The sequence below is a fragment of the Chanos chanos genome, chromosome 2, assembly GCF_902362185.1.
Source record: "Chanos chanos chromosome 2, fChaCha1.1, whole genome shotgun sequence".
Classification (NCBI taxonomy): domain Eukaryota; kingdom Metazoa; phylum Chordata; class Actinopteri; order Gonorynchiformes; family Chanidae; genus Chanos; species Chanos chanos.
This window is the reverse complement of record NC_044496.1, coordinates 3,806,272-3,820,725: the sequence shown is the minus strand read 5'-3', so window position 1 is coordinate 3,820,725 and position 14,454 is coordinate 3,806,272. Positions and strand designations below refer to the sequence as shown.

At 40.9% G+C, this 14,454-nt stretch overlaps 3 protein-coding genes across 3 annotated transcripts; 2 read left to right on the top strand and 1 right to left on the bottom strand.

Moving 5' to 3' along the window:
* Window positions 1-1,688: 1,688 nt before the first annotated feature.
* On the top strand, window positions 1,689-3,605 carry ptpmt1 (protein tyrosine phosphatase mitochondrial 1). The gene is made up of 4 exons (XM_030766687.1): window positions 1,689-1,835; window positions 2,147-2,227; window positions 2,955-3,146; window positions 3,370-3,605. Exons 1-4 carry the CDS (start codon window positions 1,689-1,691, stop codon window positions 3,499-3,501), a joined length of 552 nt encoding a protein of 183 aa, XP_030622547.1. The 3' UTR covers window positions 3,502-3,605.
* A 995-nt stretch (window positions 3,606-4,600) lies between these two features.
* On the top strand, window positions 4,601-7,123 carry ndufs3 (NADH:ubiquinone oxidoreductase core subunit S3). The gene is made up of 7 exons (XM_030765074.1): window positions 4,601-4,671; window positions 5,129-5,194; window positions 5,282-5,379; window positions 5,819-5,968; window positions 6,137-6,262; window positions 6,421-6,540; window positions 6,793-7,123. Exons 1-7 carry the CDS (start codon window positions 4,617-4,619, stop codon window positions 6,958-6,960), a joined length of 783 nt encoding a protein of 260 aa, XP_030620934.1. The 5' UTR covers window positions 4,601-4,616; the 3' UTR covers window positions 6,961-7,123.
* A 3,910-nt stretch (window positions 7,124-11,033) lies between these two features.
* c1qtnf4 (C1q and TNF related 4) lies at window positions 11,034-12,065 on the bottom strand. Its single transcript, XM_030766784.1, has one exon. It carries the CDS (start codon window positions 12,021-12,023, stop codon window positions 11,034-11,036), a length of 990 nt encoding a protein of 329 aa, XP_030622644.1. The 5' UTR covers window positions 12,024-12,065.
* Between the last annotated feature and the right edge of the window lie 2,389 nt (window positions 12,066-14,454).

The window sequence follows — 14,454 nt, the reverse complement described above, 5'->3', positions numbered from 1 at the left end:
ACGCTTTATGTAATGCTGCAAAGTTTGATGGCAGTAAACTTGAGAGGAACCTCAGCTCTTTTCCAGAGACCCGGAGAGAGGAGAGTTACGGGCTTCAGGCAATGTAACCAGCAGCAATAAGGCACCTCATAAACTCTGCTTCTTAAGGAAGATGTTGGCTTTCCAAAGCACTATTGAGAGGCCACAACAAATCCCCTTTACTTTCCATCATTAAATAAATCTTAATCAACATCATTTAGTGTTTCATAGGTTTTCATTTAAGCATATGTGACATATGAAGCTCATCACGTGATATCATGCTTGCCCTGTGCGTGCGTATACACGGCCCATATGTTCCTTGTTTTTAACAGAAAGAACCAGCATTACATTGAGTACATTTTATCATGAAGTTTTCAAATTGTGCGCTCTAATACAGTAGCCTGGGCCATCTCTGCACCATAAGTAATGCAAAGTCAACACTGCCAGCTGTTTGTTTCTCATATGATAATACTGTGGTGAACTTCAAAGTTCTGTGATTAACTTCAAACTCTGACATTTCTTCATTGAAGGCACTTTTCATATCCATTCATTTAACAATAACACATTTTCTAATTCCTATTCTGTTCTGATTTACTTGAATACTTTGCATTACAAAATCCCTTATCCACCATTTATGTCATTTATGGCAGTTTTTACCCCAAAGGAACAAAAATCCTCTCTCGTGTACACCAGTTTTGTATGTCTCTACCGACATAATAAAGCTGTTCCCTAACAAAGTTAATGCTGTTCGTATTACCGTGACATGGGTCAAACTGACTTTTTATGGACATAATAACAGCAGTTAACCCCAACCTGTGGCAATCAATCCGATTCTTGCCAATAACTAATACACTATCCCTGTGGCGAACGCCACTTTGAGTTCCAGAGATACGTGCCCCTTTCGCCGCGCGCCTGAAATTGCCCTTCATGACAGCCTCCGCCTAACGCCAAGAGTGAAAATTTTAAGGAATCTTCACCTCTTCTTTGGTGCAGAGATGCACCGAAAACTCCACGTTATTTGACGTACTTCGTCGTCATGTTTCTTTTTCTCCACACATTTATTGACGAACTGTCTGTTTGAGTAAACTTCAATGTAAATACTGCGGAACACTCATGAAATTCGACACACCGCAGCTTCGGTGATTGGTTAAACGCAACCAATCAACAGACGGATGCTGTTGATGGCACAGCCTCTCTGCACCATCCTCTCATGAGACCAGCACTAATCTTAAAGAATCGAGCAAATAGTACAACTGAGTCAGCGTAGCTTTTGCCTCTCTAATAACAAGCTGACTTGTAATGTGAATAAACCTCACATACGACGTAAAATCTCACTTTATAAAGTAAAACTAATAAGAAAGAGGTCGCTGGTCTGGGGAAAGTGGCGCTATCGGCTGAGCACCTAAACAGTTAATATAGAGCCTCCGTATTTCTATGGTCTCAACCAATGGACTGAAAGAGTTGAATGCATTTCCGGGCCATGACCGCCATGTGTCTGCGATGCATAGTCAGGCTGCAATAAAAATGTAGCAGTAATGCCACGCCTTCGCTTGTTCTAGTTTTCTTATGACTCCGTGGTAGCAGAACTCTGGATAGGTTGCCTCAGTATGAAAGGAGAGGTAACACTAGCGATATTTTAAATTAGTGAATACAGTAATAGAATGATAACCATGGCTGGTGCGTTAGCAAGGCTGTTGTTCTACCCTACACTTGCTTATAATGTAGTCATGTCGAAAATATCCAATAGACGGTGGTTCGATCGAGTGGACCATACTGTCATACTAGGGGCTCTTCCATTCAAATCAATGACAGAGGAGGTAAGCCACTACTCAGAGTGAAGTATTTTAGTTACAGACCGTTTCATAATCATGGTCGGTAACCGACAAGCAGCTTGGGTGTTTGACAGAAATGTCAGTTACAGTTTGCTTCCCATTGACTTGGGTTGATCTGTAGTTAGATGTACAGAAGACCACTTTCACAAGTTAGGATTTGTGCTTAAGTTTATGGCATCCATACCTATGTATTATACAGAACTGCCACCGCAGGCTCGGTTGAACATGTCATTCCGGATAGCAGCGGTGTGCGATTTTGATGTGTGTTCATTTACGTTCGCTTTTTCCCTGTATAGTTGGTACAAACAGAAAATGTCAGAGGTGTGATAACTATGAATGAAGAGTATGAGACAAAATACTTCTGCAATTCTGCTGAGGTGAGTTGATGATTTCATAGCCGTTTCTTACGGAAGAGTATTAGGGACACAAATGAATCGAAAGCATACTTAGGAAACATTTTGAGAAAATAAGTATTTTGAGATTCAAGTAGAGAAAATCGAAATAATCTTTTGGACAAAAAAGTCATACATTTTTATTTTAACGTTGAAGTAAACCTTTTGGAAAGATTCAAAAGTTTTCAGATTAATGTCGGAATAAACTTTAAACGACAGTTGTCCAAATACACATTAGCGGTAGATTTACAGCTTGGATGTAGCTTGTGTGAAAGTAAGAGTCAAATAACTCCCATTAAGGCTTTTCATGATTGTTGGGTCCATTTTCCAGCAACACAGATACACAAGGAGTGCTTTCCAGAATTCAACTTTAATCTCAGAATTTCAACTTTTTTCCCTCAAAAGTTTATTTCGACTTAAATTTTTTTAAAAAAATAAACCTTTGCCTGTTTATGGGGATTTTTTTTTTTTGCTTGCTTTTTATGTTTGTTTTTTTTTTTTGTCTCAAAATTTTATAGCAATTTTAATTTGAAAGCTTCTGATTTTTTTTCCTCAAAATGTTTCTATTTTTTTCTCCTTCATAAGTGCCCCTAATACCCTTACATAGTTCCTCTTTATATGATTCGTTAAAAAAAAAAGTCCAAGACGTTAGAAAATAGGACATTAAAAAAGAAACAAACAAACAAAAAAACAATGCGTGTTTGTGTCCAAGGAATGGCAAGCAGCAGGTGTGGAGCAGTTACGTTTGAGCACAGTGGACCTCACTGGTGTGCCCAGCTTGAAACACATTCATCAGGGGGTGGAGTTTGCCCTCAGGCATAGGGAACAGGGCACCAGCGTTTACATCCACTGCAAGGCCGGGCGTTCTCGCAGTGCCACTCTGGCAGCGGCATACCTCATTAAGGTGAGTGCAGCTGAGAATCTGGAAGAACAAGATATATAAACAAAGCAAACGCATTCCAATGTCAAAAGCAGATACATGCCAGAAATAGTGTGGTGTATACATCTACTATAGACAAGTATCGTCTTCTTATGTAGATTGTAAGTGTGCCTGTCTGTGGGGTTATTTTTTTGTGTGTGGGCATATTCCTGTTTGACTGTGTTATTGTCCTCCTGTATGTCCTCAGTTGCATTGCTGGAGCCCCGAGGAGGCCTGCCAGATGCTAGCATCTGTTCGTCCCCACGTATTGGTTCGGTCTGCTCAGCTGGACATGCTTCGAACGTACCACCAGCAAGTGTGTGGAACGGAGTCCAGCTAGCCGCGCTTCACCAAAAATAAAGCGCTCTTCACACAAGAACCGCGGCAACTGCAGATTCAAAATGTGTAACCGCAGGGCGCAGTGTGAGATGTTCTGTCATACACACATCCCTGTGTTGTCTTATCTCCGTGATTATACTGTACTGGAATTATGTGACTTTATTTATGTCTTACACATAAAAAAAAACAAAAAAAACACATGCTGTAAATAGGTTGTATGCCAAAGGACAATTATATTTTTCATGGTTGTCATCATCAGGTCACAGCCTAAAGGAACTTTTTTTTTTTTTTATCAGGCGGAAAGCTTGTTTGTGTATGTAATCAAACAGATGACTGATGTGATTTAAGTGTTTCAGTGTAGTTTTAATTTTAAAAAAACTCAACAAAAAAACTCAACACGGGTCCTGCCGTAAAGAGCGTCTGACTGACAGTCTCTCCTCACCCTCCCCTCTTTTGTATTGGTCTCTGCTTCTCTCGTGTGTGTTCACTAACAGATTAAAAACTAATAGACATTATTTGAAGACCTGTTTATTTTCATATTCACCTGTAATATGTAATGGCTTTTTTTTTTTTTTTAGTTCTGTTTAATGATTAGTTTTTTTGTACACTCAGGAAAATTGATCATTTGTCGTCCAGTTTGGTTTCATATACAGCTGGAATATTTTATTAACTTATGAGAAAAATGTATTGAGGGTATGTTGAAGTTGTTTTTTTAATGTTAATTAATAAAATGTGACTGTTTACATCTGCCTCTAGTATGTCTTGCGAATTTCAGCTATGTCAGTTAAATATTGTCACATAGGACTGAGGAGGTGAATTGTGATGAGTCACTTTGTAATTCCGGGTGGTCTGCTTAACCTTGCAAACGTTATATGATCATTCTAATTATTGCCAAATGTTCAACGTTTTAAATATTATGTATTTAAAGCCATTCCTAAAAAGAGCCATTTGAAACTACTGTGAAGAAACATCTTTTCTCTAATGCTAGACAGCGCAGCAGTTTTAGATTCGTAGAACAGCCTAACCTGTAGGTGGCAGTCAACTGTTCCATAGCTTCGTTTCCTAGTTTGATTATGCAAGTAAAAGACGAAGAGTTTTTTTCTCTGATACACAAAAATGGCCGCCTCCTTGGTTCGTTTGGTCCGTGGAGGACTAGGGCGAAGCTTTAGTGGTATGTAATCTACGAGTTTTTTTACCGACAGATTACGGAAAATATTTTGTTTAAGAACTGCTCTACAAGATGAAGACTACTGACAAGCGAATCTTGACTTGCTAGGAAGGCGGCAGCATTTGACCTTCCCGTTACCGAGAAGCTGTCAGCAACGGCTGCACCGGTTTAAAGCTTATCTTTATCACCCTGCCTGAATTAATTTTTCATCTTGCAATCACCAATCGCTATTTTAGCCAGCAAAATTAGTAAAAATTGTATCTATAATGTAGTGATTAAAAAGGATATCAAGCAGGCCTGCACGTTTTTACGAGTCGCCACAACAAGTTGCACGTACATTATGTTTAAACATACTGATTCGAATTTATGCACATTAACATACTTGCTTATTTGTTATAATAATAATAATAACTGGTTATCGATGAGTTCCATGCTTACCGTTTTCCTTTGTGATTCACAGTGGCTAATCGAAGCGCCGCATTTTTGCAGCAGGCACGGTCAGAAACGACAACAACCGAAACTAGACGTAAGTAATGCGTGCCATATATACTGTGAGTCGATGTAATCGATTTATCATCGCTGAAATTACTCATGTGCATATATTTTTTGACAGCGACCGTTAGACCAAAAGATGCGGTTACCCATAATCAGCTGTCAGCTTTTGGGGAATACGTGGCTGAAATTCTTCCTAAATATGTCCAGCAAGTTCAGGTAAACACTCCCAACTTTTTCGTCGGTGATGGTGGACTAAAAACCTTAAAGAATACTTGCACACATTTGGCATTGAATTGAACAGCGTAAAATCATTTTCATTCTCAGTATCATGTTGATGTTATACACTTTGTTCATGTTCACGTGTAAGAAGTATACATGAGATATGTTACAAGCAAGCCAAGAAGATATGTCTGAGCATCTGTCAAGCTGCATATTAATTTTACAAATAGTTTCTATCACATTTCGTATGGACTTAAGTGTCCCAGATTTTCTTCTGTACCACATTAGGTACATATGCACGTTGAAATGTATGTGTTTGCTCACAAGTGGACTGCAGAGTAAAGGTTTGCCACTGAAAACAGGTCAGACATTGTTAACACCTACTGTGGATTATCCATGCAGTTATCGGGTGTTTAAGTAAACATGGCTTCTGCAGGTGACCTGTTATAATGAACTGGAGGTCATGATCCATCCTGACGGGGTCATCCCCGTGTTGACCTTTCTACGTGACCATACTAACGCCCAGTTCCGCAACATGATAGACTTGACAGCTGTGGACATCCCCACACGGCAGAACAGGTTTGAGGTGGGTCATACAGTCAGTCTAAATATATATTATTACAGACTTCAGGACATATATATATATATATATCAGATATTTGGTATGTGCTGTCAGATCCAATTGCCAGTGCTTCCGTATCACAGGGGTCTGGTTTAATGCTCCTGTAATGACACAGTTTGTGGTTCTCAACAGATTGTGTACAACCTGCTTTCCCTGCGCTATAATTCACGTATCCGGGTGAAGACTTACACAGACGAGCTGACGCCCGTCGACTCTGCCGTGCCCGTGCACCAGGCTGCCAACTGGTATGAACGAGAGGTACGACTCACTGTGAGCTCGTGAAAGACTGAGAGCGGAGTGAGAGGTTCATTATTCCTGGCAGTAATTTCTTGTTACCTATAATCTATTTAAATTGGAATATTGATGCGCTGTTTTGTACTGATCTCTCTGAACTCCTGTTAACCCCCCCCCCCCAGGTCTGGGACATGTTTGGAGTGTTCTTTGCAAACCACCCGGACCTGAGGCGCATCCTGACCGATTACGGATTTGAGGGGCATCCGTTCAGGAAAGATTTTCCTCTCTCTGGATATGTGGAGGTAAAGATAATGACGCTTTACAGTTTTGTCCTCTTTCAGTTTCAGTTTTTTAGACACAAACACGCACGCACACACATCTACACAGATACATATGTAGAGTGGAAGAGACCATCTCTCATAGTGCATTTCACACGTGATTAAGGTTTACTGTAACCTCGGAAACACAGTTATTTGTTTCCTTCTTCTTATTGTATATACATATTAGTAATGGAGCATGTATGTTCAGTAACGATTTCCACGCGTGTGCCTCAGGTTCGTTATGACGACGAGGTGAAGCGTGTAGTGGCCGAGCCCGTTGAGCTGGCGCAGGAGTTCCGCAAGTTTGACCTTAACAGTCCGTGGGAGGCGTTTCCAGCCTACCGTGAGCCCAAAGAGGCACCCAAACTAGAGGCCGGGGATAAACCTCCAGCCAGCAAGTAACCTCCCGACATACTGTCGATCTTCCCTGTGTCTGGCAGTCTGACAACCCTTTCCTCCTGTTCATGTTAAAGTATTTATGTAAATAAAGCAACATCTAGTTCTGTGAATCTTTGGCTGGTCTTTATTTCCAGCGGAAGAATAAAGAATACATTTGAAAAAAATTCGCTCGACTCCAAGTTGACTTTTTTCATCACATCGCTCTGTGCAGTAATCAGGATAGTGGAATAACTCGAAGGTTATTTTTGTACTCATTAAGTCAAATGGCTTGTGTTGTACTAGGTTAATGGCATGAGGAGAATTCAAGGGGATGAGAATCTGTGTTTAAACACCAGTCAGCAAATTAAAAACACTGCATGAAGTTTGAAGCAACATGAGGTGTAACTCCGGATGGGAGACTTTAAAAGAATAGTGTTTAATTTCCTCCCTTTACAATTATTGATATCCGGCTTTTTTTTTTTAACTTCGTTGTGTGATAGTCTTGAAGTCATACGCAAGACGGGTAACTGGGAGTTGTACGTGCCGCGTGGTCAGTGGACCGTTACCTGGTTTCTCCTGTGGTTCCGCGTATAGCCTCTAGGTGTCAAACTAAGCCTTTTCCAGCTTCCTGGAGACCCACAACTATGCACACGATAACACCCAACTGAAAGGCTTTACACCCAACTGAAAGGCTTTACACCTAGATGAATCAGGTGCGTTAGAGCGTGTAGATGTGATAATATTGCGTTTGAAGGTAAAATGAAATAATATTTATAGATTGTGTAATAATCACTTTTGCACACGTATGAAGGGAAAAATACTTCAAGAGGCTAAATCAACCTATGAACCCCTTAAACAGAGCTCAACGTGATTATATACTAATAGTAAATAAATTATTTGGTTAAATTAGTTAAACATTCATCTTGCAATTCTCAGAAAAACATTTGAAAAGCGAATAAAGAAGATTGTTTAAACAAGTGGGTAGTTTCCAAAATCCATGAGACAGAGCAATCAAACATACAGTCTGATTTTTTTTATTGTGGTCTGTAACATTACCATAGTGTGCAATGGTTTCCTGTTCATTTTTTTCAAAATAAACTGCTCGGAAGCAGCTTTTGACAGCATCACAGCCCTTTGACGCAGGCGAATTTTAAATCATACAACAGGATCTTCCCTCTTTTACCTTGTAAATGAGCTATAGCTTTTGCACACATATATGAAGACTTAGTGAGACGCAGCATGGTGGTGTAAAGCCAGTCTCTTTTTCCTTAAGTTACCCGTCATTGATCCCTGGAGCAAAATGCTTCTCTACATTTAACCCATGCTAAGGACTTAAGAGCAGTGGGCAGATGCCAGACAGCACCTGGGGACCAGATCTGGGCCACTGCCTTGGTCAGGGGCAACTGGCAGGACCATCTGGTACCCAGAGCCCAAATTCTTATGGGGCAACAGTGCTGACTTTTGTATCTCTTAAGCTCATATGCAAGTGGACATGCTCTCTTCTTTTGTTTATTTTATATATATGTATATATATAAACAGTAGGTGATGTGTTGGGGGGAAGTGGGGAGGGGGGGGGGAGGCATGCCTCTTGTTAGCAAAATTACCAAAATGCATCCCTTGTCATCCCCCTTCATCCTCTGTGGTGTCAGTGACCATCGGGCCACCCCCGCTATAACAAAATAACAAATCGCCTGCTGTATATAAAGCACACGTCACAAGTGACCGAATTTGTGACAGGATTTCTTTTGTGTAGCGAATGTAGTTTACCTAAGATACCTTACCTAATTTCCGTTTCGCATTGGTTGTGGGGGTTCGCTTGAGATTTGAGTCTATTTTTTTTAGTTTATTTAATAAACAGTTTCAGGCAAGCAAATATGCGGCCTGCGTGTCTTATGCAATTAAAACAAGATGCAAACGACTTTTTTTTTTCATCGTCCTTAACAAGTTGCGTTGGGAAGCATCGCCCAAGTGACTAAGTGTCGCAGTATTTTTTATGCTAATGGCGACGCAGCACGAGACTACCCCACCAAATGAGGTAACCTAAAGTGCCCTGCCGAAGACACCGAAATGATTGCAGCCTCCTGAAACTGTTTTCTCAGGGCGCATTAGTGTCAGAGCGCTAGATACAAACGTGGCTCATTAGCTTCCGCCGATACAACGATGGATAAAGACTGCGCTAAACAGAGAGTTTCTTTTCAAGTCATCCAGGTGGCTGTCTGATAAGACGTTGAGCTATTCTGTTGGAGTAGTGGCCTTGAAGAGGGAGGAGGCGATGGAAAGCGAAAAAGAAGTATATGCGGGAGATAGTTTGTATCTGTATTCCTCTTTAATTAAAATACATCGCAATTAAAAAAAAAGATAAAACATCCACATCCCTAAAACAAAAAAGATAAAAGTGAAACTTGTGTGGATGAGGTTAAATTTGATTAGATTGATAATCGTGATTAATCCTGTCTCATTGCCCATTTTGGCTCCCTTTGCTTTGCCCTCCTCTCCACTCCACCTTATTCTCGTACTGAAATATCAATCAGCTACGTCTGAGCTCCAAACCCGAATCCAAATTTACAACGTGGCACACTGCACTGAACCAAACAACAGTGAACAGTCATCTGAAGCAAGAACAGTCCAGAAATCGCGTTTTCATTCCAAGAAAGAACTGGGGAAATATCGTTCTCATGCAACTGCAACATAAATAATAAATAAATAAATGAATAAATAAAGATCACAAATTCGATACATTCAATGTTTTTATTCACCTTGCATGAGGCTTTGGCATTGAACACAAAGCATTCAGTAAACACTGAAAAACATATTTTGATAGCATCTTAAAGACCAACCAGGACCAGACTGCACAAACACTAGGTGAGTTATCCAAGACTGGAGTTAAATTCACATCTCTGCTTAAAACCATTTGTGAAGGTTCAGGTCACCAAACTGTCCGTCACAGGGTAACAAGTGCAAACATTCAGTCTTATTACAAATGAATAGAAAAAAGAACCGTTAAGTATTTACAGATGGAGGAATTATACACACTTTGAATGGAGCTTTTTTTAATGCGACTTTTTGTATTTATGATAGCATGCACAAAACATAACCGTTAGGCAAAAACCCTGATGAGGGGGATACTGAAGCTTGGAAATATCTGCTCTTTACTCAACGAAACTGAACTAATTAAACCTCCTAATGATTTAATTTAGGTAATTTTATCAATTCACATGGCTTGAATTATTGACGTGTGGGGTAAAGTGCTTAGAAAAATTTAATGTCACGTTACATTATTTAAGATCTTTGCACGAGGTTTTTTGAAACCTCGTCAGATTTTCCAGATAAGAATCCAGATAAGTGTCTGTGATGATTAATCGCACTTTTAGGAGTGTCAGAATGTGATTGACAGCTTTTATTCTTGATCACTGCGGCCTTACGTTTTCACAAAGTGTTACCTAGTTTCATGTGTTAGTGTTTTACATGGTACACAAGTATTCAGGCTTGAGGCTTTAGTCTGTTTAGGACATTGTTGTAGAAATCTGTCACACAAGAGAAAATATACCAAAAAAACCCCCCCCCCACAAACTGCTCTGTCAACTAAAATCTTCTGACAGTGGAATGATGAAAGCTGTAGTATTTAAAATACGCCCTTTTAAGAACAGATTTAGGGTTCATCGCGGGAGGCATTGAAATCAATGCTTCTTGTTTGTTCAGTTTGGTGAAGTGTTTTAGATGTGTGCGTGTGTGTGTTGCTTTCAAAAGAAATATTTTGCTTGAATTTGGATTCATTTGTTTGCATAAAAAAATTATTTTGGTCCAAAATGTCATCTTTGAGTTTCTGCACCTCTTTTTTTTTCCGCAGCAGAGAAAAATAAATATCATACATAGTTACCGAAAACGTATTCTTTGCAGGCATGTAAAGTCTCGAAAGTAATTGTTTTGGACCAAAAATGCTGATTCACAACCTTAGGTCTCCCTGCAAAGAACTCACAATTGTGAACACAGGGAAAGAGTTTACTTGGACATGACCCACTGACAAACATATACACATATATATATATATAATAACATGCATCCAACCAAACACTTTCCCCAGTTCTATTCACACCCCCTACAGTCTCTTGTCTTCTTTTTGTTGCTTCAGCTGCTTGTGAGTGAGCTCTGGATAGACCAGGAATCCCGTGAAGGTGATATACTTGGCATGGTTACTATACGCGCCAAAACCGTCTTTCTGATGACTGTAGAGCCAAACGGTATCTCCGTAACGTAAGGGCAGCATTAGACTCTGGCTCTGAAGAGCTTTCTCTGTGTCACTGTCGTCGTAGATCATAGCCTGAACCTCCAAATGGTTCTTCATCAGTTTGATTGACAGGGTTTTGTGGGGGAGCTTTCCGGCGTTAAAAGAGAAAAAGTAGGCTCCGGGGACGCGACATTTAAACACGCCGGTGGTCATGTTGAAGTCGTTACCGATGTTGACAAAGTCAGTGTCGAAGGTAATGGGCTTGTGCTCTGGGTAGCCTAAATCGACTCCTACTATGCTCTCGGTACGACCCACGGAGAAAGCGGACCTGTGGTCTTCTGCCTCCCCTTCCTCCACCTCACCCCCCTCCTCTGTTCTCACTGCTGCATCCGTGGTCGCGAAATCCTCCTGATCTGGCTGGACGTGCTCGTCGCGGGTCGGAGCTTTGTTGTCATGGACACGGTCCTTGCGGGCAGGCTCTTGGAAGGTGTAGACGTCGGGGTATATCAGGTAGCCGCTGAAGGTGGTGTAGTGGCCGGTGTTGCTGTAAATGGCGTAGCGGGGGTCGCCATGGAGACGGAGCCAGACGGTGTCGCCGAAGTCGAGCTGCAGCATGGCGCTCTGGCTCTGCACCTTCCGCTCCTCGCCTGCGTTCTCGTCGTAAACGATGGCCTGCACCTCGTTCCTGTTCTTCATCAGCATGACGGACAGGTCACGGTGCGGGAATTTTCCCACCGTGAAGGAGAAGTAATACGCTCCTGGGATACGACAGCGGAAGAGGCCGGCCTTGGGGTCGAAGTCGCCCCCGATGTTGACGTAAACCTTGTCGAAGGTCACAACCATCTTGGGCCCACCCTCCATGCTGCTGGTCCGTGCCACAGAGAAGGCCGACCTCAGGTCCACCTCATTGGACATGTGGGCCAACATCCACACTCCGGTCACATGAAACAGGAAGGAGAACAGGAGAGGGCCGATGCTGGTCATCCTGTTTACTGGAGAGAGAGAGAGAGAGAGAGAGAGAGAGAGAGAGAACAGTGCGTCTTCAGCCAGAGAGATTAATTCTTTTTGAAAAGAAACACAAGGTTATCTGCTAAAGTCAAGAGGCCAAAAAGGTCGTTCAGACTGAACAGGTGTGAAAGGAGTACAACTGTCCTTTTATTGCCACTAATTGGGACAGACAACACGGCTGAGGCAGAACACTGGTCTGTAAGGTAGTGTGGCACAATTTAATGTGCACATACTTCCCAATCCATTTGATAAGAGAAGAAGTGCAGTGATAGTGTAGTTATATGGAGAAGCTCTCGACATGACAGAAATTAAATGCAGGCGCTGAATGTCGATTCATCCCTGTTGGCAAATTCACACGATAACAAGCATTTGTGCCAAGCTTTCAGTAAGTAAAAATCGTAATAAATTGCATATTTCGCATTCCCCAAGACCCCTATTTATATTCAAGACATGAAACAACAAGAAAAGCAACGTCTCGTCCATGTGTCTGGTCCTGCGAGGCGGATATTCCGTATTTAATCATAGCATGATAACGAAATGACAAGCATCTTTACTAATGAGATCTCCTGAGAGAAGGGAATCTCTTATACTCCACTGCAACGTCAATCCCACTGAAAATGACTGCCTCCCTGCCTTTATCGGCGTAAACTGTAATTTCAATTTACAACTGATAATCTCAGATTGTGATTAAACCTGATGAACAATTTTAATGGCAATGTTTGGACGTTTAGATCATTATTTAGACATTATTTATGTATTTATTTATTTTTAAATCAGTTTGAAATCATAGGAAAAAAAAAACAAACACTTTTTGAGGTGTTACATATTTTGGGTGTATGAATGAGGCTTTCACTGTGTAACAGTCCACAGCCCTTTATTTACCTGATCATTTTTGCAGACAAAGACAAGTACCTGAGGGGGATGAAAACAGACCGTTTGATATCTATTTATAGCCAAGTGAGGCTTTTATCTTTTCAATTTGGGGGCAGCTGTGTGTCCAGCACTGCTGGATCAAAAATACAAAGAGGAGAAAGAAGAGAACTGAACAAAGCAAAGACAATCAAACAGATGTAGAGAGGGTGATACCTCAAATCCAAACAGAATCCAAACTGAATTATCACAAAAAAAAACCCAAAAAACAAAAAAAAAAACAGACCCCCCCCCCCCCAAAAACAAACAAACTGAGAAATGGTCAGACGATTCCATATTCAACACATTCAGGGATGTAACAGGTGAAAAAGTTATCAACTGATAAAGTATTTTTATCTGAAAATCTTATATCTATATCTTATATATACATATAATCTGTTATATAATCTCTTGTAATCTCTCTGTTTTATACATATATATATATATATATATATATACACACACACACACACACACACACACACACACATATATATACATATATAAATATCTACGTAAAACAGAGACATTCTGTGCACAGAATTTTCAGCTTTGGAACCTGATCCTCACACATCTGCCTCACCACGTCCTCTGTGCAGTTCCACAGGGAGGAATGAGGACACACTGTGCAGTGCAGCAACTAAAAAAAAACACACAAACATCAATATTTGCCAATTGAACTCTCATGTTTTTCCGGGCCTGTAAAAAAAAAAATGTGTGTGTGTGGGGGTGGTGGGTGGGGGGGGGGGGGGGCGCAGGGATGGGTGACTTCACATCAGGTGAATTATTCTCTTCCTACTTTTGTTCTTCGGAACTGAATTCGTGTTCATCTGCCATTAGAAACATTTATAAAGCTCACTATAAACTGCATTTAAGCTGTTCCGTGGTCAGTTTTCATAAGGCTCTCACCATCGCACTAAGCTAAGCATCAACATTACGACAATGGTCAATAGTCATTCATACTATGCAAGAGCAACCCATCAACCTTCATAAAGACTTGGGTTTTAAAAAACTTGTCAGTCGGCACCAGCTCTGACACACCCTGCATTCAAACCAAGGTCCACCTGTGGTGCAGAGAATGGCAATGGTTAATGCTGCGTAAACTGTGAGACTGTGCAAGCCATCCCCTTTCATTGATTATTGGCCCATTTTCCTTTGGGATTTTATTGACTATAGTTTTCACATATCTGTTGGGAGCTTTGAGTGATCATTACCTGTTTGGTACACGTCTGCATGAGGTCTATCCAATTTCCCCTGTGAGTCATGATGAAGGTAAGGCCAGTCAAATAAAAAACACAGCGCGGGTAATTTTAGTTTCACATTTCGGCACAGTAGCGTGTAAATGACATTTAAAAATATCTCAATATTTGGATTT

Excerpts from the sequence above, each read along its gene's own strand:
- c1qtnf4 (XM_030766784.1), bottom strand. The coding sequence starts at position 12,023 with ATGGAGGGTGGGCCCAAGATGGTTGTGACCTTCGACAAGGTTTACGTC.
- ptpmt1 (XM_030766687.1), top strand. The coding sequence starts at position 1,689 with ATGGCTGGTGCGTTAGCAAGGCTGTTGTTCTACCCTACACTTGCTTAT. Across the intron at positions 1,836-2,146 it reads TCAAATCAATGACAGAGGAG|TTGGTACAAACAGAAAATGT; the intron begins GTAAGCCACTAC and ends TTCCCTGTATAG. Across the intron at positions 3,147-3,369 it reads CAGCGGCATACCTCATTAAG|TTGCATTGCTGGAGCCCCGA; the intron begins GTGAGTGCAGCT and ends GTATGTCCTCAG.
- ndufs3 (XM_030765074.1), top strand. The coding sequence starts at position 4,617 with ATGGCCGCCTCCTTGGTTCGTTTGGTCCGTGGAGGACTAGGGCGAAGC. Across the intron at positions 5,380-5,818 it reads AATATGTCCAGCAAGTTCAG|GTGACCTGTTATAATGAACT; the intron begins GTAAACACTCCC and ends TGGCTTCTGCAG. Across the intron at positions 5,969-6,136 it reads CACGGCAGAACAGGTTTGAG|ATTGTGTACAACCTGCTTTC; the intron begins GTGGGTCATACA and ends GGTTCTCAACAG.